The 25,935-nt window shown below is 40.9% G+C and overlaps 1 protein-coding gene across 1 annotated transcript in view; it reads left to right on the forward strand.

The window, feature by feature from the left end:
* CPXM2 (carboxypeptidase X, M14 family member 2) overlaps positions 1-25,935 on the forward strand; it is a 357,136-nt gene that overhangs the window by 31,415 nt on the left and 299,786 nt on the right. The window contains exon 2 of the mRNA XM_069239134.1: positions 18,512-18,613. Within this exon, the coding sequence (XP_069095235.1) occupies positions 18,512-18,613 (102 nt within the window). The remainder of the gene's footprint in view (positions 1-18,511; positions 18,614-25,935) is intronic.

Consider the following 25,935-nt stretch of genomic DNA (forward strand, 5'->3'; position numbering starts at 1 on the left):
AACAGTAATTCCATTGGCTTGAAACTGAACTTAAAAGTGAACTAAATAACTTTGAAATGTTCTTTCATATGGGATTCCTGACTAAACTCCTCTCTATCAGGCTTAACACCTCCCACCCTTAATTTCCCTTGCATGGCAAAATCTTCATGGATGGGATATTAACTTTAGCAATCACGGGGCAAGCAAACAAGGTTTGGGGTAATATTTCTTTTTGGGATAGTCCATATCTTAATTGCTTTGAGGAAGTTTCATTTTGTTGCAGAGTAACTCATGAATTTGTCCCTGTTGGTGGCTAGATTCCTCCAGAAGTCCAGTGGGTTATACACATTCAACTGATGTATTTTCTGAGCTGATAAAGTTGAAAGATAGTGTTACGTTCCCTGACCGTACAAAGTGGGAACTAATGAATCCAGGGCATCGATTTGTACTTGTGCATCGATCTCATAGGTGTCACAGGGATAGATAATAAAGTGATTAAAGGATTGTTCACACTACGAATTTCAATTAGATATATTTCGCTTGGCAGTGATCACTTTCTTATGCCTAAAATAGATTTTTATAGTAATTACATTCAAGTCTGCTCTGTGGTGAGAGGAGTGAGATTCCCAAGGTTTACCAAGCTTTTCACCCATCATTCTAAACAGGCACGCCATGTAGGATAACCATATGCAAACCATGCCTCTTATGGTGTGCAGGGATCTTCCAGGCTTTAAAGCATTGTTCCATGTCCTTAACTATCATGACAAGAATATTAACTAAGAAGTGCCCCAATGCACATATCCTTGTTCACCTGCAATGTACATCAAATATTTTTCGTTTTTTTCAATACCAGTCTTAAAAAATCCCACAAATGTACATACTTTCTCTGAATTAGTCAACCGTCCTTGACTTAACAGAAACAATTAATTAACATGTGCTGCTCATTACTAATGTTGTAGTAAATTGTTGTTTTATAGGAAGGGTGTGTGGGTATATTTGTCTTTTTCCTAGTGGAGGATTAAATCTCCCCAAAAAAATCGATCACACATGTAGGCAAACTAATCAGTGCTGTAATCAAGAAAGCATCAATAAAACTATTTTGCTGCCATTTAGGTGGGATGTGATGTTCAGCCTCAGTAGTTTAGATGTTGTGTGTGTATTCTCCACAGTGAGGCTATAGAATTGTGAAGAGTGTATTAATGTAATCATTTTAGATTTAAGTGGTTTCTGGTGGCTAAAGGCTACTACCTCACATTTGTATCTGTTCTATTGAAGTGGAGAATCCTGGATTTAAGATAACGGTACGGAGGAGGAGCAAAAGCAGATTTCTTTGAGTGGCAGTAGTGTCAAAGTCACTTTTTTCGATGAGGCCAGATATGGACGCTGAATTAGAAATCACAAATCTACAGTGGAGGAGGAGAATATAGATTGAGGGAAGGTGAAATTCCCGTATTTGCTTTCACAGAATTACATGACATTTTGGAAAAATTACGTGAAATTACTCATAATTACACAAAATGCAAATCTGTCCTTTCACGCTATGCTATACCGTGAAGTGCATCCTAGCGCCACTTTTTGAGAAGTGTTGTGAACAAAAGCTGTTAGCGTTCTGTGGTTTCTGTGCATTCGCAGTAAAGTTTAACCACAAATGTCACGTTAGCTGTAAATTTTCCTTGTGGATGGTGCTTAATTACACAAAGAGATATAACAGCATAATTATGGAACATTTGGGTAACAAGCATATGCAAAGTTTCTGACATTATACAAATTATGCCTCCATAATTTAAATTATATATTTTACCCAGTCCTACTATAGATGGGAAATGTACCTAAGACGTTGCACACTTCCTCACCATGTTTCTAGAGACTTTTAAGTCATGGCCGCTATGAGCAGTTACCTTCCAAGAGGCCACTTGGTAAATCAATCTGGACAGTCACAACATGTCTTCTCTGTCTCTCTCACACTCTTTCTCTCTGTCTCTGTCTCTTCCCTCTTTCTCTCGCTTTATCACTCTCTTTCTCCTGTTTCAACATCTCTGTCTACTTCTACCTTTACCTCTCTCTATCTGCCCCTACCTCACCACTCTCTACCTTTCTATTCAAACTCACTTATCTTTTGCTCGATCATCCATCTCTCTCCAATCATGCTTCTTAATCTCTCTGTCTTCCTCTACCTCTCTGTAACATACTCTTACCTCCTCCTTTGTAACTTGTCTCCCTCCGTAGCATTCAGTTGTTCTTCTACCTCACCCTTTTCCAATTAATCTCTCTTTACATCTCTGTCTTGTTGTATCTCATATCCCTCCACCTTACCCATCACTAAGGACCAGATGTACAAAGCCTTTTTCCGGTTGGGAATCTGGTTGGGAATCGGGATTCCTAATGTCTCTCCATATGGCCCATAGTCCCTGCCCATTTCTTTGTCGCACTTCTCTTTCTACCCTTCTCTGATGACCTCTGCATCACCTCTGTCTACCACGCTGTACACCACTTTCTCTGCTCACCTTTATTCACCGCACACACCTCCCTCTTTGCCTTTCTTCCCCTGCCTCTTTGTACATCTCCATGTACCTTTCCAAGCTCTGTATCTCTACTCTCTATACTTTACCTCTCTTTCAACACATCTGTGTTCCCCACCTCAAGTTACATGTCAGTCATGACCTGACCTCTCTCTGTCTAACGCGCTGCCCCTACCTCTACATCACCACCACTTTCACCCCTCTCTCTACCTTATCTCTCTCTACGTCACCATGCTGTCTTCTCTCGACTGCCCTCTTTCAATCACACCTCCTGTATCTCTCCTTAGTCTTCTTTTCCTCTGTACCTCATCTATATAATGCTATCTCCCTCCTTACCTCACATCTCTGTACCTCTCTGTCACCCCTCTTCCTCACTATTGACTACCTCACCATTCTCTCTACCTCATTTTTCTTTAACTCATATGTCTCTTACTACCTCATCTCTCTCTCCCAGCTATCTGCATCAATACCTAACCTCTCAATTTACCTCATTTGTATGCTACTTTGCATCTCCACATTACTTTTCTACATTTCTCCTTCTGCCCTTTCTACCTTACCTATCCCTCAACCTAGGTCCTTTCTTTTTACCACTTTCCTCATCTATATCTCTATTTGGCTATCTGCGATTACCTTCTCTCTTGAATCTTTCTCTGTGCCACCTTTATTTCAACGCACTCTATCTAGATCACCTCTCTCTCTAGCTTTATATGCCTCCCACTGTTCTATCCTTCTTTTCTAGCTCAACTCTGTCTCTGTACTTGACCTTACTTCTTTCCACTACTCATCACTACCTTTTCTTCTTCACTAATCTCTTTACCTAACTGATATTTCTATACATCACTTTTCATTTTTCCATCTTTCTACTTCATTACTTTCCCTCTAAGTTGCATGACTTTATACTTTATTCACTAACTCACATTTACCTGTCTACCTGTACTTCTTTTTGCCTCTACTGGTTTCTATCTCACCTCACTATGGGCCAGATGCACAAATATCTGTTCACAAAATATACCGATCAACAATTTGGACCAGAATTTTTAAGTCCAGTAAAGATTTCTAAGAACCAACCTATGCACTAATAAGTGGTTCTTAAAAATATAAATAGTAGTGGGTCGTAAGCTGGCCTTCCTCATGATTATTAACAGTAAGTCTCAAATTGTGACTTACTACATTCGGAGGGTATTATAGGGATGCCAAGGTCAGCAGACCACAATGTCTGTGATGCCTTTCAATAAAAGTAACTTTTTTTAAATGCATTTTGTTTTGCTTAAAGGAAACAGGACTTCGTTTAAAAACAGAAAAGTTTACTTTTTTGTGTCCTTAAGCATTGGCATAGGTCTCCTGGACCAGTGGCTACTCTTCATTAAGCTTTATGTTTACATTCAGAAGGGATCCCAAAGGGCTTTCTCCCCAATTATTAATTGAATTGGCCTCGGGGATGGAGTTCCTGGGCCACTATTGGCCGCAGAAGGGGGGGGGGGGGGGGGGGGTAAGGCTGCATGCCTCCCTATCCCATCCGACAAAGGCCAGGCCCCAGGAAATGGGGTCCCTGTGGCTGAAGTCAGCCGGGGGGTGGGCACACATAAAGGATGATGCGCTGGGTGATGGGATCCCCAGGGCCAATATTGGCCTGAGAGGGGGACTGGGTGCTCCTCTCCCCGTTTAAAATAAGGCCACTCTCAAGAGATGCTGTTCCCTGGGGCCATAATACTGCCCTTGGAAAGGGGACACATGCCCCCTCAACTTCTAAATATTGCTGTGACCCAGGAGATGTGGTCCTCAGGGCTAGAAATGGACCCAGGAGGGAGGCTGTGTGCCCACCCCTCCCCTATTTCCTATAAGCCAGTGGGAGATGGAGTCCCTGGGGCCATAATACTGAACAGGGAGTGTGGTCTCTTCCCCCTTTGCCTTCTAAACATGGCTGGACCCTGGGAGATGGAGTCCTGGTGCTAAAATATAGCCCAGGGCCAGAGCCACATAACCCCTCCTGTAAAAATAATTGGTGGACCTTGGGGGATGGGGTCCTTGAGGCCGAAATTGGCCTGAGGAGGGGGGCTGTGTGCCCCTCTCCCAGGTTGGCTGCCTTTGGGAGGTTGGCTGGAGGGCCTGGCCATGCACAGCATGGAGCTGGGTGCATGTGGGGAGTTGGCCTCAGGGTCTGGCAGCAGGCCAGGCCCTGTGGTGAAGCTCCGCTGAGTGAAAGAAAACTTAGAGATTTACTGAAAAAAACAAAGGTTACAGGGATGTTATTGTTAGGGAATAGATTTTAAAAAACCTTAGACAGTCACTTACAAAACAAAGTTTACTATTACTATAACTCGCGCCCTCGCTGTGCACTACTAATTAACCCATATATTACATCACTCATGACATCTTCTATGACATTATTAAGAATATCACAATAACATTTGCAGTGAAACTATTAATGAGAAGACTGTGCATGGTGGGGGCATGAGTTATAGTTACCTTAGGGCACGAGTTATAGTTTCTTCAGATAAGTTTAATTCCTGAACGTCTGTGGTTTTGTGTGTATTTTTATTATATCTATCTATCCATCTGCCTAGCTATCTGTATTACACAGTGGTGGTTGCCACTTTATAGTCATGGTTAGGTCAGAATTTCCATAGGAAGAGTGTTTTTTGTTTTGCTTATAAAGTTGACGACTATTGAAGGACCTTTAAAATAATTTGATCACCTTAGCTTTTTTCTAGCAGGTTTCAGAGTGATCTGTAAGCAGGGGCCAAGAAACAGGGGGTGAGGATCACAAAATGCAATCACTATATTTCGATGAGAAATTTTAGAAAGCTTTACAGCCAAAACCACAGCCCAAATGGCTGAACAGAATTGCTCCAAATGTTGGAGAAATCTAGATCTTTACCCAGAAAGCATGTATTTTGCAGTGCTCTAGGTCACATGACTGCAAATGGCTCTGCTGTTGGGGTTTGTGTATTGCTTCCAGAGAGCAACACAATAAGTCCTGGGTGTGAACAGGAAGGGCCAATCTGCCAGGAGGACTGGGGAGCGGCTGTACCCTGCCCTACTTACACTTCAAACTGGTATGACTCCTGCACACAAAAGGGAACCTGACACCAGGCCTGCCCTGCTTTTTGTCATCCATAGAGAGTTTGGGGCTTGACAGGGGAAGGGGAATAACTTTCCAGAACCAGATGTGGGAGTAGGATAGGGAATCACCCCACACAATGGTTGGTATCAGTTATAATTAGTGGACCTCCAGAACCACTCTTCAGAACTCTCCTGGGCCTGTGGAAGTTACAGGATAACGGCTGCCGTGCTGCCCTGCTGCCAGAGGACTGCCCTACTGCTTGAAGGACTGCCTTGCTGTCTGAGAAGGAAGACAGGACCTTCTTGACTTTATGCCAGGCTACCCATACTGTTGACTGGCCTCCTGTGTGAGCTACATGTATACAACAAGCTTCAGAGGCCTTCCTGCAAATGAACCTGCCTGGACCTGCAACTGGACCTGCCCGAAACCTTCTGACCGCTGCTGAAGTGAGTTCCTGAACCCCAAGAGATACCTGTCAAGGTCCTGGACCCTTGGTCAGCATCAGAGTGTACTCATCCTCAAGATAAGTTGAAAATTCAGATGTTTGGGCTCTTCAGAACCATGAACAGGCCCATTTGTGCCAAGACCCTGCTGCCAGTGATGACTGCCAATATGAAGATATGGTGAGATCTCCTCTTCGGCGCTAACAGGAATTTTCCCTGCTGCCCACGACAGTCGGGAACGCAAGACCTGCACATGGGCTACAGAAATGATAGCCCGCGACAACCACCAACGTTAAGCTACAGCAATAACCTTCTGCTATGCTTGCTACAACAATGACCCTTTGCCATGCCCGTCTTTCTCTTCGCGCTACACTGACGACCGTTTATGACACTTAGGGGGTCATTCTGACCCTGGCGGCCGGTGACCGCCAGAGTCACCGACCACGGGAGCACCGCCAACAGGCTGGCGGTGCTCCCAAGGGCATTCTGACCGCGGCGGTTCAGCCGCGGCCAGAAAGGGTAAACCGACGGTCTCCCGCCGGTTTACCACTGCCCTTGTGAATCCTCCATGGCGGCGGAGCACGCTCCGCCGCCATGGGGATTCTGACACCCCCTACCGCCATCCTGTTCCTGGCGGGTCTCCCGCCAGGAACAGGATGGCGGTTGGGGGTGCCACGGGGCCCCTGGGGGCCCCACAAGGTATTTCAGTGTCTGCAAAGCAGACACTGAAATACGCGACGGGTGCAACTGCACCCGTCGCACCTTCCCACTACGCCGGCTTCATTCGGAGCCGGCGTCCTCGTGGGAAGGTTGATTTGCCCTGGGCTGGCGGGCGGCCTTTTGGCGGCCGCCCGCCAGCCCAGGGCAAATCTCAAAATACCCTCAGCGGTCTTGTGACCGCGGAGCGGTATTTTGACGGGGGAACATTGGCGGGCGGCCTCCGCCACCCGCCAATGTTAGAATGACCCCCTTAGTCTGCTCCTCGTGGCCTCTTCCATGGCAAACAGAACTCTTCATGCAGGACTTTGAAGGTAACTCTTCAGCGTGACTAACCTGGTTCCTGTATCCAACATACACTCAATGGCAGTCGGTCCGAACTTGTGAACATCCTCCAGTCTAGCACAAATAAATGACTGTGAGTTGAACTTTGTGATTTTAGGCACTGTCTTGATTAAAAACCTTAAAACTGAATATGTCCCGATCTACAGACTGGATTGTGACATGTAACTTATTTATTTATTAAAATGTGCTCTATGTTTCTAACGTGGATTATAAGTTTTCTTGTGGCATGTTTTCACTTCATAACTGTTTGTGTGTTGCATAAATACTTTACATATTGTTCCTAAGTTAAGCCTCACTGCTTTGTACCAAGTTACCAGAGGGTTAAACATAAGGTAATTTAGTGACATTTGTGGTTCACCTTGGCAAGTATTGTGGTTGTTGGCAGAGTGGGGCTTCTGCCCTCCCTCAACCAATAACCACATTTCTTGCAATGGGGAACACATATTTTCATGATAAACGCAGGTTTCATAATGACCTAAATCTTGAGCCCATAAGTCATTGTTTCAGAGATTTTCATGGTGCCAAACGACAACAGTTGCCGTTGGTAGAATCTACATTCAGGCTGCTCCACTATAAGAGAGGGTGATTGTTAGAAATGGGGTCTCTGGTTGGCAATCAGTTTGCACGTTCTCCAAGCAGGGACCCTCACTCTAGTCAAGCCAATGGAAAAAACACACTTAGATAACCTCTGCTTACCCTCATGGTAGCTTGGCATAAGCAGTCAGGCTTATCTCAGAAGCAATGTGTAAAGTATTTGTACCAACACACACAGTAATACAGTGAAAACACTACAAAATGGACACCACACCAGTTTAGAAAAATAGGTAATATTTATCTAAATCAAACAAGACCAAAACGACAAAAATCCAACATACACAAGTCAAGATATGAATTTTCAAAAGAATCAGAGTTTTACCCCATAGAAAACAATGGAAACACTGATTTTAAACAAAGTACCTTGTTTGCGTAATAAATAAAGCCGCACGGGCGAGCGTGCATCAGAAAAGTCAGTGATACATCAGTTCCTAACTCGCAAGTGAGGCCGTGCGTCGTTTCTTCTCCGGTCGGTTAGGCAATGCATCGTTTTTCTCCCTCGCAAGAGAGCGATGCATTGATTTCCAGACGGGGCACCTCGGACCAGCGCAGGTTCACAATGACTTTGATGCCCAGGGATGATGTGTGAGAAATACGGTCGCACGGTATTAGAAAACCATGCTGCGTGGGGTTTTTGTCATTATCAGCAGCTGCAAGCGGGTGTTGCGTCATTTCTCCAGCTGCGATGCATCGATCTCCCAGTTGCAATGCAGGTGGAGTGTTGATTCTTGCTGCAAAGCGGGTGGCGCATCGTTTACCAGTCGCGCTGCAGATGGTGTGTCGAAAATTTCCCCGCACAGCATTTTGTGCGTGGATTTCACTCTTGTTCTGCCGGCTTCACCTTTCAAGGGCCCAGGGACTGAATAGGGCACCACTTGGCAGGGCAGGAGTGTCAGCAGAGAGTCCAGGTGCTGGCAGAGGAAGTCTTTGATGGCCTTGAGACTTCAAACAGGAGGCAAGCTCAGTCCAAGCTCTTCTCAAGCAGAAATGCACAACAAAGTGCAGTCTTTGTCCCCTTTCACAGGCAGAAGCAGAAACTTCAGGATAGCCCAACAAAGCACAGTCACAGGTAGGGGCAGCACTTCTCCTCAGGTCTTCAGCTCTTCTCCTTGGCAGAGGCTCCTCTTGGTTCTATAAGTGATCTAACAATCTGGGGTTTTGGGCCCACTACTTATACCCCTTTCTGTCTTCTGTTGTTCACAAGATCCTGCCTTGCCCAAGCCTGGCCCCAGACACACACCAGGGGGGTTGGAGACTGTATTGTGTGAGGGCAGGCACAGCCCATTCAGGTGTAAGTGACCACTCCTCCCTCCACTCTAACCTGGATGGCTCATCAGGATATGCAGGCTATACCCCAGCTCCCTTTGTTTTAGAGGGAATTCACAACAGCCAAACTGTCATTCTGACCCAGACAAGGAAACAGGCAGAGTCACAGAATGGTCAAAGCAAGGAAAAGCCTACTTTCTAAAAGTGGCATTTTCAAACTAACAATCTAACAACCAACTTCACTAACAGATATATTTTTTAATTGTGAGTTCAGAGACCCAAACTCAAGTTTCTATCTGCTCTCAAAGGGAAACTGCACTTTATAGATATTTAAAGGCAGCCCCCATGTTATCCAACAGTGAAAAACAAATTTAGCAGTATTGTTAGGACATGTAACACACATCAGTACATGTCCCACCATTAACATTAACTGCACCCTGCCCCTGGGGCTACTTAGGGCCTACCTTAGGGGTGCCCTACATGTATAGAAAGGGAAGGTTTAGGCTTGGCAAGTGGGTAAGTCGAATTGGCAGTCTAAAACTGCAGGCACAAACACTGCTGTGGCAGGTTTGAGCCATGTTTACATGGCTGCTAATGTGGGTGGTACAACCAGTGCTGCAGGCCCACTAGTAGATTTTGATTACAGGCCCTGGGCACCTCTTGTGCACTTTACTAGGGACTTACTAGTAAATCAAATATGCCATGGAAAAACCAATGACACATACACTTTACACAGGAGCACTTGCAATTTAGCAAGGATCAGCAGTGGTAAAGGGACCAGAGTACCAAAAACAGCAAAAACGGAGTCCAACACATAGTCAAAACATGGGAAGTAGAGGCAAAAAAGACAGCGGAGACCATGTCAAGGATGCCAGGTCTAACAATGATGATCTGAGTGTACATGAAAATAATGTAGTACGGCTGCTTCAATTGAAAGTAGCAAGCCTTCCTTCACCATATATACTACTAAGTGTATATGAGGTGGTCCTCAGGGATACTATTATGTAGTGAGCGAAAGTGGAAGGGGGAAGGATAATAGACTACAAGCAGTAAGCAAAAAACAATTTCACCTACTGCAGGGTTATCAATCCTCACCTCACGTAGGTGCAAAATAACATATTGTGGTTGGCAGTTTCAAATTAAGCAAGGAGGACCAGCAAAATGAAAGCAATTCAGAAAGAAGATCAAAGCATAGTGAGTCTAGACCACAAAAAAACTTTAAGCAGAGGTGTGCAAAAATTTGTGTCACCTAGTATTATAAAGAGAAAGTAGCTATATTGTTAAATACAGAAACTGTGTCAGAGTTTTCCTTTTAATTATTTCTCAGTAGAAATGCTGACGTTTTTGCTGTAGTAAATATAAACATAGACATTTAACAATCTGTGCAATCTGTGCAAATATCTACAGAGAAACGAGTTTATGTACTGTGTATATATTGTGGTTATGTGTTACGTACATATATATATATGTATATGTATATATATATATAGATATACATATATCTTGTGAGCATGGCTACGGCTAATACACGTTGAAGGGGAAATCCTTTTCTGTATAAATTAAATTACAGCATTACGAAGGTGTCCTGGTATTTCCTTGCACTTGAGAAAATATATATATAATTACAAATTTGTAGTGGTGTTAGAACTTGGCAGATTTTCCAACTACAGACATTGTGAGGTATGTTTTCAAAATTTACTAAGCTTTTTAAACTTTACATCTCTCAAGAAGTTTTTTAAAAATGCCATAAAAACATCAGCTACAGAAGGTATTTCAGAAAAACCTCACTAATAACACATTAAGTTGAAGAGTAAATTCAGTCATTTGCAAAAGTTACTGAACTTTGCAAGCTTCACTGAGCACAACGTTTATAAACTGCACATAGTTTTACAGACAAAATGTAAATTTCCCACACTGCTATACATTTCTTGGAAGGTCACGTAATTTGCAAGATTATTGAAATGAATTGAATTTCTTGAACTGTATGGGAGTGAATGTTTCCAGTGCCTCACACGAAAAGATTAAGTCTGATGTGAATCTATGTTGGAGAAAACTACAACTTGAGCTTCTATTGATCAAATGATTTCTCAAAAGGTGGATAGTTTCAGCACCGTGGTTAACTAAGTGGTGATTAAAAGAAATATGACACATCTGTGTTTTTGTTAGAACAAATATCTGTCTTTGGGCTAATTCAGTAGCTGCCATTTGCATTTCAAAAGAGAGTCATTTGGCTGCCCTCATGATGTGTGCCCAAAGCGGTCTCAGTTTATGCATTAGGGATGCTGCCTTTGATTTTCGTCAGACGTCTCTATGCATGTGTTGTGTTTGTACCATGGCTGCAACTTTGCAGATACTATTACTACTAGTAGTAATAGTACAATTACTACTACTACTCATGATGTTACTTTGAGAGCGATTTAACAATCTGTCATCTAATGGATCTTTTTAAGTTGACTGAAACTATGAGGGAGTTAACAACAATAAACAAATCAAAATTTTGTTAAGCATGTTTGGCCCCACAATAAGGACCAGGAATCAATGATTAAAGTCAAGTAATTTTATTTCCAATCAATTATCAATCCAATATATATGAATGTCATGAAGATATTAAAAAGATATAGGATTACAGGATTGCAGCTGGCAAGCTGAAATATCGCAATTGATTCAGTTTCAATAGATTATGATACAAGGCAATAACAGCCACTGCAATACGGAAACTGATCATTAGAAATAGGTGTTCCATGAAGAACTTCTGCTCTCTCTCCTAAACATGAAATTATGCTAAAATCATCTAATACAGCCTTATAGCCTTTCTGCCTCGGGCTATACCAGTTGTTAAGGCCCTGAACATCAGTTATAACGAGGGAGAGGGCCTTTAACAAATGGTAGATCCCGAGGCAGAAAGGCTATTAGACTATTACAACATTCCATCCTCTAAGGCTAGAATGTTCTAAATTAAAAAGGGAGAAACAGAAAGACAAACTCTGGAATGTTGGAGCTCCGGGCTTATACCAGCCATTATAACCCCAGAACCACTTAATTGTCTTCAATGGAGATGTCAACATTCCAGTTTTCTAATCAGAGTTCTAAGTAAGGAATTAGGATAGTTTTAATTAAGTCTAAGGGAAATTTGGAAATGAAAGCAGGTGTCAGCATAGTGAAGACTTCAGAAGAAGTCTACAGCAAAGGGAATAAGTGTTTAGCATCAAGCTACAAAGGTAGCAGCAAGATCTGTACCCCCCCTCAAAGTCTAAGGATATCTGCCCTAACTTCTAACAGTGTGAGCATTAATTAAAAGAAACAGAACCTTAAGCAGCAATTGCATCTCTTCCCACCCCACCAGGAACCAACCATTTTAACTCCTGTGGTGTGATTTGCAACATCAACTGAATTATTCATCCCACAGAACTTGGACAGTTCGCGCAACCTTGAGCATCCCCCGTTCTTGATATGTGATGAATAGGAGACTTCTGCTGCTCATTAGCTCATAGCTCTTGCCAGATTTCTCTTCTCAGGCCTCACTACCAGGAAAATCAATACTGATATACCATATACCAATGTAAAAGCACTCCTTTCCTCTAGCTAAGGAAACCTTGAAATGCACCTGGAGAAGAAAAGACACGCTTACAAAGCAAAATACATTTCAAAATTAAGGCATTTAGTCAGGCTAACTTCAACTAAATATTTAATGAACATTTCAAATATATGAATATAAAGCACACATATAACTTTCAAAATAAATGCAAAACGTGAATAAAAGAATGCATATTTACTATTGCTAATACACCCTAAACTGTAAATGGGAACATGAATAATGAATACATTTAAGCATTTTGAATGAACATTAATACATATGTTTAGAAAGCTTCAGTTTTTCAATGATTACATTTCCTTAATGCATTTAAGTATTTACACGTTAATATTATTTAAGATACACAGTAAATATAATGTCAAATGTAAATGTGTTTATGTGCAGTGAGTACATATAAAGGACGGAGTCTAAATTGCGCTTCTTCAACTACTACTACTATTACTACTTCTAGAAGTACTTCTACTAGTACTACTAGCAGTAGTAGTATGACTACTACTATTAATCCTACCTCTACTACCACTAATAATAATAATCATCATGTCATCATAACAGTGATAATAGAAGTGATGGGACATGCAGTAGAATCCCTGTGTCTGATGGTGAGGTTGGTAATATTGTATGTGGTAAAGAGAATTTCATTGTCTATGCTACGTCTGTGAACTTTGTATGTGACAATTCTTCTGTCATTACATTTGCTATGATGACTCATTTTGGATGTGATAAAAACACTTTTATATGCTGCAAAGTTTCTCTCAGATGGGCCAAAGCTATTCTGTTAGAGGGAAGGTTGCACACATTGTATATGGCAGGGGTAATCCTGTTTTGTGTATGTGACAAGGCTAAAGCCATTGCACATGAGGGTGTTACTTTCATTTTATTCTATACATTATAGCATTGTCTATGAATAATCTGCTCTTGTTTTAATCAGCAGGATATTTTCGGTTTAATGTGTTAAACTCATTTCATGGTACATAACGTCTCTGCTTTCATTGTGAGTAGTACGGCTGATTTTGTTGCAGAGTGTGCTAAGACCACATTCCCTCTGTGTGACTAGGACATTTACGTGATAAAATTATCTTAAGTGTGTGTGGAGTCGGTGACCTCAGTATGTGCAAACCCTGCCGTCATTGCATGTGGTACAGTTACTCTGTGTGTGTTAAGCTTTCCAGATATTTTCTTATTGGATGCATTAAAACTGCCCTTGTGAGGGCTTGGCTTTGATCATTGTAAATGCTGTTTTCATTATAAGACAAAAGGCTGCTGTCATTATGTTTCTCATGGAAGATCTTAATGTTTATAAATTTCCTCTCATTGTATTTCATAAGACGGTCCACAATAAATTCATAAAAAACTGCTCTGAATCCACAGAGCCACACTGGAGCCCGTATTACATATAGGGTCACAGTCCTCGTTTGCACCACTGTACACCTTTAAGCACCTTTAAGGGGTACCAGTGGCAAACAGGGACAGTTCACCCTATTACAGTGAATGTCCTGCACCCAGGGCAGAGTTGAACTTTCACTGCTAGAGGGGCAGCGCTTTCAGTGGTACAGAGAGTGGATGTTTCAAAGCTGCTATGTGTTTTTCTGTGCAGGCCGCAACCCACCTGCACTTTAAAGAGGAGTTAGAAATTCCCCAGCAGGCAGGTGCAGTAAGTGACCATGAGACGACATTTCAACCATCGAGAGGGCTTCCTCCAGGGGGTCCACTGACAGGGTGCCATCTTCTTATGGCACACTGTTAGTGCACCTCCTAAGGGCATGTTTGCCTCTGTGGCTTTGCCGGTATTACGATGCGGGCACTGAGGCAAAGTGATTCCCTCATTTGCACGTCCCTCCTGCATTATCATAGAGTCTTGGAGGTGCAAAAAGAGGGACAAATGCCCGTTGTGCCCCAGGGGCACTCTGTTTAATATGGCTCTTGGGGTTCGTCAGAATATCAGCACAAAAATATTGTGCTCTACAAATGTAATAGTCAGAATATCCACTATCAAAATGTTTTGAAAGCAAGTATAAATTAGTAAGTGTAGATTGGCTGTTCTTAACTTCACATCTTTATAACTGGAAGACATATATACTGTCAACGAGCATAGATGGGGAGTTAAGAATTGTCAATCTATACCTATCTATACATATTTACCTTGGCAATATTTTCGTAGTCAGTTTTGTAGTTAAAATATTTTTCTACTACTGAACTATATGGCTGATTTCTTTGTACAAGCGAATCTTGGTCCTGTTACATGATGTTTGGCTGCATTTACCTTCTGTAGAAAGGCTGTTCCGATTGCGCTTGGCAAGGCTGGTCTGCTTGTACAGGGTATGTCTGCTCTATTATGTCTGTAAAGTCTGCTGTTATTGTACGGCAAGCTGTTCAGTTTGTATTTAATAACTACGATAGTGATGTATGGGCATTAAGCCTGCTTGCCTTCTCTGTTGTACCTCCATTCCGATGTCTTTGGCAAGACTGTTCTGGTGGTATTTTGTGCAGTCAAGCTAGTTTGATTATACAGCAAAAGGTTGCTCATAGTGCTCTTGTTTATACTATATTTCATAAAGGAAGTGTGGGGTCTGCATGGTATGTGGAAAGCATGCTCTTACTACATGGAGGAAGGTTGCTCAAATTATATCAGATAAGGCGTCTCTTCTGTGGGAAGGCACTGGTCTGTGCATGTTGGATCGATGCTCCTGGTTTATGTGATATGTCTGCTGTCGTTGTGATGATGTTGCTCGTTTTCTAAGTAGAAACAACTCTAACTGTATGCAGTAAAGTTGTTATCCTTGAATATAATACAACCTCCTTTAATGTATGTGTCAAACGTGCTAAAATTACATAGGTAATGCAGCATTTTATTGTACTCATTGTGGTATTCCTCATTCTGTTTGAGGAGGCTGCTCTCATTGTCTCTTGCATGGCTTGTTTCAATCGTTTTAAAGCTAGTTGAACTGCATGCCCTGATCTGGTATTATATTGTGTCACGCCTTTGCTCTGATCACAAGTTGCATGGTACTGGTAGGCTGCAAACCCTGCATGTGGAATTTGCAGTACTGTGCGACAACACAGACCAGTACCATGCAGTTTTCATTAAAATCCAATAGAACAGGGAAAACCCATGTGGAACGGGATTTACTGGTTGTAAACCCCCACAGTATTCGCAATTTCGTGGGGTTTAACACATTCATTGCCACCTCCTTCAAGCAGGTGGTAAACACATGCTGCAGTCTCTGTGTGAGCTGGGGATGAAGGGAAGGGGTGGGAGTTATGGGAGGGAAGGGGAAGCTCAGTTTGGTCAGGGGAAATCCTCTGCCAGATGAAAAAAATAAAAAAAATAAAGAGACTCAGGTGGTGCTTCAGTCAAAGACTTATGCAAGCTTACAGGTGAATTGCGCCCGATAAAATCGAATTTGCTGATTCAACCCCTGCGGGAGCATCGGCACACTCAGAATCAGACAGAGCAGAATTTAATGTGTTAATTCCAGTCTGCCAAAATCATAATCACTGCCTCCTCAAAGCTTCTCTCATTGTATTTTAAAAGATTCCGCTTAGTACACATCATAAGGTTCTTCTCTCAGTATAATGTAACTACTATGTTACTGAAAGTGGCAAGGATGCTCTTGTTTTGTTGCTAAGGCTGCTCTCGGTGTATAAAGCATGGTAAGAAGGCCCTCGTTTGTGGTACTGAGGCTATGATCATTTTTGTTTTAGAATTCTGCCCTCATTAATATGCTGAGGAACACATTGTGTGCTCAGGCTGTCCCGACTGTATGTCATAAGGTTACCCCTATAGAATGGGGAAATGATGTTTTCTTACATTTTGCATTTGTTTTATATCATACATTTTCTCTCAATATATGTTTCCCAGTCACACCTTCTCAATATATGGCATAAGGCTGCACTCACAATGAGTCACAAGACTGAGCTAATTGAATGTGGTTAGGTAATGCTGCATGACTTATCTGTGCTGAACCTCCTTCCACTGTGTGTGGTAACTCTAAAATTGTACGTGTTAAGGCCAGTCTATTTTTTTTTGTTACAAAAATGTTTAAGCTCACTCATTTAATGGTAGAAGTAACAAGCTACACTTCGCAGGCTGAATGTAGTTCAATTTTCAAAAAACGCAGAATTGTAATAAGCCATTAAACTATATTAAGTCATTAGAATTGTAAGAAACCACTTAGATATGTTTTGGAATGACAATTTGAAAATGTTATTACTGCTCTAAATATTTATCTGCCTTTTCAGGCTCACATCTGTTGAACAAAAGTGTTTCTAAACGAACTTTTGTTAGTATTTTTATGTACTATACTCCACTGAAATATGTTCATGACCGACAGAAAGCGCCCAATGCAAAACTCGATTGCAATTCTGTGAACAATAATTCCCTGAATGAACCTTGTTACTTACTATAAGGCAATGCAAAACCAATCTTAAGTGGTTTCTTTCCCAACAGGCAAAAATACAGAAAACAGCAAATCCTGTTAGAACAACTCCGTGAAGAAGCAAAATCCCATCCCTGTAGCATGACACTAATAGCTCGCATAGTTTTACGTCTATCAATACCATAACAATGTTGATATTAGATACGGCCTTCAGAATGCTTTGGCATGGTTGAATTCGATTTTACAGCATTCATCAGCTCAACCTAAAAATAATATTTATGGAAAAAGTTTCCCTTACCAATTAGCCTTTTAGTACAATTTTCCCAGTTAGATAAACATTTCTTAATAGAAAAAACAGAGCTCGGTAGCCCTGGACTACATTGGTATACTTACCTCATTTATTACCAGATTGGACAACTCATCTCTTATGTATGTGTTGCTATGTACGTACTGAAGGACCTAGGGAATCATTTAGAGTATAGCATGTAAGTCCGACATTCTGTGGTCTCCTCTCCCCTGGTGAAGGACCACCTGCCATATTTAAAGAGTTTTACCTGCCACAGAAGGGAATCAGGGGATCTCACTACCCACAGTGGAGCTGCTCTTACAAAGGCTCCATCAACGGTACTGAATTATTTTCTGAGCAGGCGCCATGTCTGATGCACACGCTCAGAATTTTTTTTTTGGTTTCTGACAACAACTGTGCAAAGAGGGACTTTTCAGAAAACAGCAAAACAATTACCCAGATGCACAGGGAGTTTTGTTTCTTGAAGGAAACACCTAACTAATTATTGCCCCATTGCCGATATAGTATGACACTCTAAAGTGTTTTCCTTCCATGCAAACTGAATACACCCAGTTTCTCTACTGGTGGCAGACAGGATGAGCAGATAAAAATACCTTAACCCTTTTAAAAATTGGTATATTTTACTGTTTTGATGTAGCTTAACATATCTACAAACAAGTATAACATCACCATTTATAAGTTACAGAGCTTGTGAGTACTGAGGCATAGTCTACAATTTGCAATCTCTTCAATGGCTCTCAAAGGAAGAGACAGAGAAATGAAGATTAGTTTGAACAAACACAAATGTAACACTAGATTGTGCCCCCAACTAATCAGTGTCAATGTAATCCAAAGAGAAAACATAATGTATACCAAGTATGATTGCAGTCATGGAAGTGACCCAAAACAATCCAAAAGGTGGAAACAGATTATTAAACACATGGCAGGGTGCCTGGCCAAATAGTTTCAAAAACATAACTGCATTTGTTACTTGACTGGCAGAGAATATAATATAATAGAGTAGAATAGAAAAGAAAAGAATAGAATAGAATAGAAACACACAGTTCTATTTTGGATGATGATGAGTTTGGATCACATTTTGATATCTTAATATTGTAGAAATTCAGAACCTAGATGTATATATCTTTTTTTAAGTAGATTGATGCAGTTAAACTGGTAAAAGTGAAAATAAGATGAAACTATAAATACATACAAAAATATATCAATAAAAGAAATAGGTGTGGAATTGTGCAACATGTGCAAATCTCTTAATTTTATTTTGCATAAACAATCTGATAACTAAAAGGTAAACTTTGCTTTCATTTTTCAGCCAGAAACAGCCTCAAGAAAAGTGAAAAGAACAAGAAAAATATTGAAAAGTATCCTTTTGAAGTTCCAGAAGAAGTCATTGCTTATGAAGAGACCAGAGAAAGTGAGTCACAAGAGAACCTTCTAAAACTATTGAGTTATAGAAGAAGCTCACAATAAAGAGATTTATGAGACATCTTTAAAAAAGAATGACTGTCAAGTGAACTGTAAAAATCAGTAAAGGAGAGGATTGAAAGGGGAGAAAGAAACTAGAGGTCAGTCGGCAAGTGAGAAGTGTAAGATCTGTCAAAAAGAGTGAGCATTTAAAAGAGTGAGCAGCCAGAGATAAATGGGTTTGTGAGGGTGAATAAGTTAAAGTTAGTAAAAGAGAGTAACTGCCAAGGGAGTCCATAAATAAAGGTATGTAAGATAGCAATTAATTGGTAGGAGGCCTGAAAGAGCGAGTGAATGGAATAAAAAGGTTCTTTGTAGAAACTAGATCACTAGAGGTCTAGTGAGAGTGGTGTTATAGGGTTTGGTAAGAGAGAGTGAAAGTTCGAAAGACTATACTGGATGAGAGATCTGTAGGAGAGTGTAAGTGGTTAGAGGTTTTTGAGACAGTGAGTAAGGAGAAACATGTAAGCTAGAGTGCAAAGAGATCTGCAACAAAAGGTGAACAAAGAGAAGTCTTCAAGAAAGAGGTTGACAATGTAAATTTGTGAGAGGATCGGTGTCATTTATTCACTTCAAGAAAGACAGTGAGCGATATGTTTGAAAATGGGCAAAAGAAAGTCTGTAGGATAGAGTATGTAGTGGCATCTCAAACTGTTTGTGCAGAGACAGTTACAACAGACTGGTAGCAGGTAAATGATGAGAGATCTCTAATGTCTGTGTGAGTATTGAGAGGTCTATGAAAGAGTGAATGATGTATGTATGTATGTAAGTGACCCTATGTGAAAAATGAGGTCTGAAAGAGCGATTGAAATACCTGTAAGAGGGAATTAACATCAGACATCTGTGAGACTCTGAAAAAGCATCGGAAAGACAGTGTGTGCAAAAATTGAGCCTTGACGTGAGAGCAGGTGATAAGTGAGGTCTTTCTGAAAGTGAGTTAACAAGTGTTTGTACGATAGTGATTGAATGTAGAGGCCTATAAAAAAGAATGAATAGTAGGACAGGAACGAGCAAAAAATAGGGGAGAAATGCAAGTGGCAGTATGTGACAACCCAGGCCTAAAAAGAGGGGATGAGTAGCAAGAGAGATTACTAAGAGAGAGAGAAGAGGAATGCAAAGGAGTGAACTATGAAAGATCTATAAGGTGGTGAATGCTGAGAATTGATGTTAAGGTTGAGACTGAGAGAGTAACAAGAGATCTAAAACAAAGGACAGTTACCAGAGGTGGATAAGAGAGTGAAACAGTAGTGAAGTCTAAACCAATAGTAAGTGTGTTCTGAAAGCAAAAGTTTGCAAAAAACAAGTTCTCCTAGCAAAAGCAAGGTCTAAAAGCCACAGTGAGTCACAAGGAAGGTTTGGACAGAGCAGTGAGTGAGAAGTATGGCTGTTAAACCTAGCATCCTTGGATTGGTTTTCCCTTAAAGTTTTGCCTTGAGACCTCCTGGTTTTGCTTGCCTTAGGACTTTCCTAATACCCAATTGGCATCTTTAATTACTTCTAACTCCTTAGTAAAGTGGCACTACCTGTCACTGCCCTTGCCCAGGGCCTGTAAATTAAATGCTTCTTGTGGGCCTGCAGCACTGATTATGCCACCCACTTAAGTACTACCATAAACATGTCTCAGGCCTGCTGATGCAGAGCCGATGTGTGCAGTTTTAAACTACCATTTCGACTTGGACAGCCCCCAGTATATTTAAAAAGTTTGACATGTACTTTTAAGTTTCACATGTCCTGGAATTGAAAAAAGTCTTAAATGTCTTTTTCACAAGTGCAACAATAATCTCTCACTCTCCCATAGGATAACATAGGAATTACCTTATGACATTTTATAAGTGTAATTTCCAAATGGGAACCACTTCATGTTTGGTGTCTCTGGAATCACATTTTAAAAGTCTAAGTTATGGTGGTCAGATTTTAAATTGGATTCTGAAAATGCCACTCTTAGAAAGTTGGCTTTGTCTTGCCTGAGCCATTTGGTGCCTGCAGCCTGTCTCAGGGTCACATGACTGGGTGTTGATGACAGTTGGGCGTTTTGTGTTCCTCCTAAGCAACCACCCACAATGGGGAACTTAGGTGTGACTGGATGTGCCATCACTGGCAGGATGAGAGGGAGGAGCTGGGTCCAGCCCCACTTACACTTGAATAGGCTGTGTCCTATCTCCCCACGGCAGGGCATCTGTGCACTTCAAAGCCATGTCTCTAGAATCTTCTCTCCACTTGAAATGCACAGCTGGTTATGAATACTGTACTTCAGGCATTACCATTTGAAGACACTTCTGGACTTGTGGATTCTGTGACAGGAGAAAGGATTGCTGTGATGCTGCCAGGGCTGTCACTCTACTGGACTGTTGCTCTGAAGGAACTGCCACCCTGCTGTTCTGACCTGCTGCCAGCTGCCATCTTGCCTGGGTGAAAAGGGCTGGACCTGCATCTGCTGAACCCAGAACCCAGAGTGACACCAAGGACTAGTTGCTGGCCTCCTGATCTGAAGCCTCTGGGGCACAACAGGCATCCAATAACCTTGCCTCTGCACCTTGAGTTCAGCCATCTCTGAGTCTACCCTGCCAAGTGGCGCTACTCTGGTCCTGGACCCTTGGAAGTGGGCCTGAAGGTGCTTACCAGCCTCTGTGGATCCAGCAGAACAAACACATCTCCTCTGCTGCATGGGGCAAACAGGAGCAGAACTGATGCAACACAGCCCTTCGGGACCACTGCATCACCCCAACTGTGCAACAAAAAACACATCCTCAGCGCAGGCCCTCCCATCCTTCCCTGATGGCAGCCTCAACAACGATGCCGGACTCCACATTGCAACCTCAACCTCGCAGCTCATCAGATCCAACTCATCACCCTGACTGTGCACCGCATCCTCGCCATCAGACTTTGTATTGCAAGCTCCATTGATGGGATCCTCGGTGATGATGTAGGCCTTCGCATCACAGTCTTGCTGTATCTCGGAATTACACATTGCTTCTGTCAAGCAATCTGGCATCCTTACCATGGTTTTCTCTCAAATTGTGCCTTTAGAACTCCTGTTTTTTTTGCTTATTTTGTTTTTGCTGACCTTAGGACTCCTCTGTCATTTTGGTCTAATTTTATTTATGAAAGAAAGTATCATTTCTGTAACTTGGTGTGATATGCTTTTTGTGTGGTGTTTTAACTTTATTATTGTTTGAGGTATTTCACACCAAAGGGTTGAACATTGGTTAATTTAGGGTTGGTTTGTGCCCTACCCTGACAAAGATTGTGGTTGCTGCTTGACCAGGGCTCACACCCTAGTCAACCAACAACCCAATTTTTCACAATGGCCAATAATGATGAGTCACATCAGGAAAATGTCAGGGTACCTAAAGAAACCTTCAAGGACATCTCTTCATTCTTGGAAGAACTGCACCGATAACTATATATAATGCCCTCCACTTGAATAAACCTTACAGACCTGTCTCTAGACTCAATCTGATCTTAAAATAGGGGAAGGGGTAGCTAGGTCAAAAACATCAAACATGATCACTGTGGATAGTTTTAGACTGATGTTCAAAGTGATAGTTGTACCCAGTGAGCTGCACTCTGGTAATAAACAATCATGTTGCTTGTGATGAAGATCAGGAAAAGAATACATTTTAAGAACACTTATCTAGCAATATTATCATTTAGACCATTAGCTTAGCAAAGATGATTTTGGCTCAAATGCAAACAAAGAAAACGGACCCCAATGGCATCCAGTTGGATAGCAAAATACAGAGCTGTGGCCCCTCACATCCTGGGCCCTGTTATGGCTGCCCCTCTGATAACTAGACGCCTATTTGGGACAGCTTTTGATATGCAATAACTTTTAATCAACTGATTCTGTTTCTGCTGCTTTTGTACTGTTTCATAAATTATGAAACTAACACCACATACACTTTTCCCTACAATATAGCGTTCTGCTCAATTCACATTACCAAAGGTGAGCTAAGAATATCTTACAGGAAAATCACTTTGCCATTGTAGTTCTTGATGTTGGAGCCCCGCCTATGCCTTATTGATGAGGGCCCCACTTCCTGGGAGCATTCTGAGTTTGGTAGTTTTTGTATCCAGTTTTTCTGACTAGAGATGAGGGGAGTCAGATGGGCTTGTCAGAAAAATTTGAGAGGCCTCTGGAGATAACATGGCCTTGAAGAGCAAGGCACCATAAGTTATTGTGGTGGGATTTCTTCATGGTTGTAGTAATGTGATTGAATGTAATGGAACTCTTTGATTTCTCATGTAGAATGTGATGTTTTGAATGGTTGTTCAGTTTGCATTGACAGGATCAGCAGACTCAGAACATAGTTAGGCAAGCTGTGACTGTTTCTAATAAACATTAAAATTACAGCCACATTTTGTGTCGGCGTTATTATAATTAAGTAATTCTTACAAATTGGCCACAAGCGCCAATTGAATACTGTGATGCGTCTGACATGAAAAGACATTAGAATGTGGAAAACTAAACCATTTTGCAAGCGTTTGCAGATTGAAGCAAGATAAAAGAGAGCATGAGAGGAGTTGGAAAAGACAAACAAAAGGAAACAGTAAAAATATCCAACAGATGCAATGTTTGGAACATGACTGCCTGGAGCAATTATACATGATGAATTAGGAAGGTAAAGATGATCAAATTCATTCATTAAAAAAGGAACATATAAAGAAGTATCTGTTGAGATATCAGCAGGTTCCCAAAAGGTCCTGTTTGTTCTTGATAGTGTAGCAGCATTCATTATCATGTACGTAACTGAATATCACCGGATAAAAGAAAAACCCGTTTGTATCATTTATTGTTAATGTTTTTTAGTGGAGAGCCAAACATCCTGTTGCTTACCTAGGAAAGTTTGAAGAAACGTTGACTTGTGGAAATATGTCTAGCAAAGAGGAAACATATTTTAAACATGAGGTGCCTTTTTCTTGTTTGTTAAGTAACAACACTGCTGAAATAATGGGACTTTTAGCCATGACATTCAATATTACAATGGTATAAATTGAGAGAGTGTCCTTCTTTATTTGAAGATGTAAGAAAGCTGAAAGACAAAACCCTTACTTTACTCATAAATGAAGCAGTAAGACGTGTAGCATGAGGACAAAGGAGAGTTCTGATTCATTTGCAAGCTAAAGTAGAGGAAGAGATAATTTTCCTACTGCAGCAAGATATTAATTAACCAGCATCTGGTTCAACGCCCTGTGTATCTACAATAGTTGTGGTACCTAAAACAAACATAGACGAAGTCAGCATATGTGTGGATATGAGAATACCAAATACAGCAATTGAGAGGGAACAATATCAAGGACAATACTTGAATGAAATTATCAGCAATTTGAATGGTGCAACTGTATTTTACAAGATAGATCTCTGCAAAGAAATAACCACTTAGAAATTCTTTAACAGTCAAGATATATAACAACTTGTTCCACACATCTGGGACTGCTTCATTATAAAAGACTGAATTTTGGAATTCACACAAAGGAGGATATTTTCCAAGAGAATATAAAGAGTATAATTAGACCAGTATAAACTACAGTGATTGATATATTGGTGTTTAGAAGGAAGAACACAACACAAGATGACAATGATCAAGATTTAAAGGAATTATTCCAGAACTGATGACAGCTGGAGTCACATTATAGCAGAAAAATGTGAGATTAACAGGCCAGAACTAAATTTTCATCGGCATATATTTTCCAATAAAGGAATGAAGCCAGTTCCCGTAAAAGTGCCATCTTTGAACTCATAACTAGTCCGAAGGATATATTAGAATTATTTTCTTTTGTAGGAATGGCTAGTTTTTGTTCTCACTATATTAGGTATTATGCCACTATTAGCTCACCTCTTTGAAAATTAAAAAATGAAGAACATTTACCTTGGATGGACAGAGGACAACACACAAGTATAATATTTGACCCATAATTGCATACAGAAATGACAGTAGATGCTCTCCTCTGTGATTGGTGCCATTCTTGTACAACATAAACTTGGAAGAGAAACACCTAGATATGTAGTGTCACATGCCATTAAAAGTTTAATTGACACACAGCAACAAACGTTCACAGCCCGAGGAAGATATTTTAGCTGTGGTTTGGGCTTTTGAGCATTATGTTGTTTTCTACATGGAAAGCCTTATACCAAAATCACAGACCAGAAAATTAAGCTGAAGGTTATGTATGTTTTATAATCGAATCAGTAATTCCTGAACTAATGTCAGAATGAGAATTAATAAATGAGCCCATAAAATATAACAAACTGGAAGAGGTAAGGCAAACAAGAACTGTGAATAAGTGGAAATATATAAATAACACAACAAAATGTTCAACTGAAGTAAATAAAAGAGATATACTTGCATTTACAAATGTACAAGCTGAGCTAACTATGGCCTCATCTAGTATTTTCTTGAGAGGGTCAAGAATAATTATCCTATGTACTTTAAAATAACGTGTGTTGATTTGACTCATGAAAGTCACAGAGGAATATCATCAACTAAAACATTTTTTGAGTGAAAGCATGTGGTTTCCATGTCTTCACAATCAGGTTGAAGAGTTTGTGCAAGCTTGTCATTGTCTCAATGTAGCACTAGAGAAAGGAATACTGAAAACTGTGCAAACTTCCAGATTCTGTATGGTCTGAATTAACAGCTGGTTTGTATGGACCTTTGGATCCCTGCCAGTAATTAGTTGATATAATTGATGAGTATTTTTGTTTTTCCATTGTAAAATGGTGCCATTGCTTTCTGTGTCTGTGGTACTTCCCATGTTAGATGACATTATGTCGACATGGAGCATACCGAAGGTTTTAAAAACAAATAGTAGACCCCTAATCAATGGTAGTGAGTTTTATAAATTTCTTTGAGTACATAGGAGTAGCACACAAAATAATTACTCCACTACTGGCCACAAGTAAATGGAATAGTGGAAAGGTTTATGGCAACAATTAACTAAAAAATACTATACACATAGCAAGGTTATAACAAATATTAGGAAAACAGCTTTGTGGGAAGTGTTGTGTGATATCCGGAATGCACCTCATGCATCAACCGGGAAATGACCTGCAAAATAATATTTAGGCAAGCTAGACAAACTTGTTTACCACCAAAACCACCAAAACTACCAAAAGAGCATGGTAAAATTGCAGAGAAAAAAATGAAAGAAAAGTTTAAATATTATGCGAGTCAAACGAGAAGTATTCAAGAGAGAAGTTATCGAATTGGGGATCTGATCTTGGTAAAACAAAAACAAATGAAGAACTCTGAAAGTAGATTTCATCCATCT

This window comes from Pleurodeles waltl, chromosome 6 (assembly GCF_031143425.1).
Source record: "Pleurodeles waltl isolate 20211129_DDA chromosome 6, aPleWal1.hap1.20221129, whole genome shotgun sequence".
NCBI classification, from domain to species: domain Eukaryota; kingdom Metazoa; phylum Chordata; class Amphibia; order Caudata; family Salamandridae; genus Pleurodeles; species Pleurodeles waltl.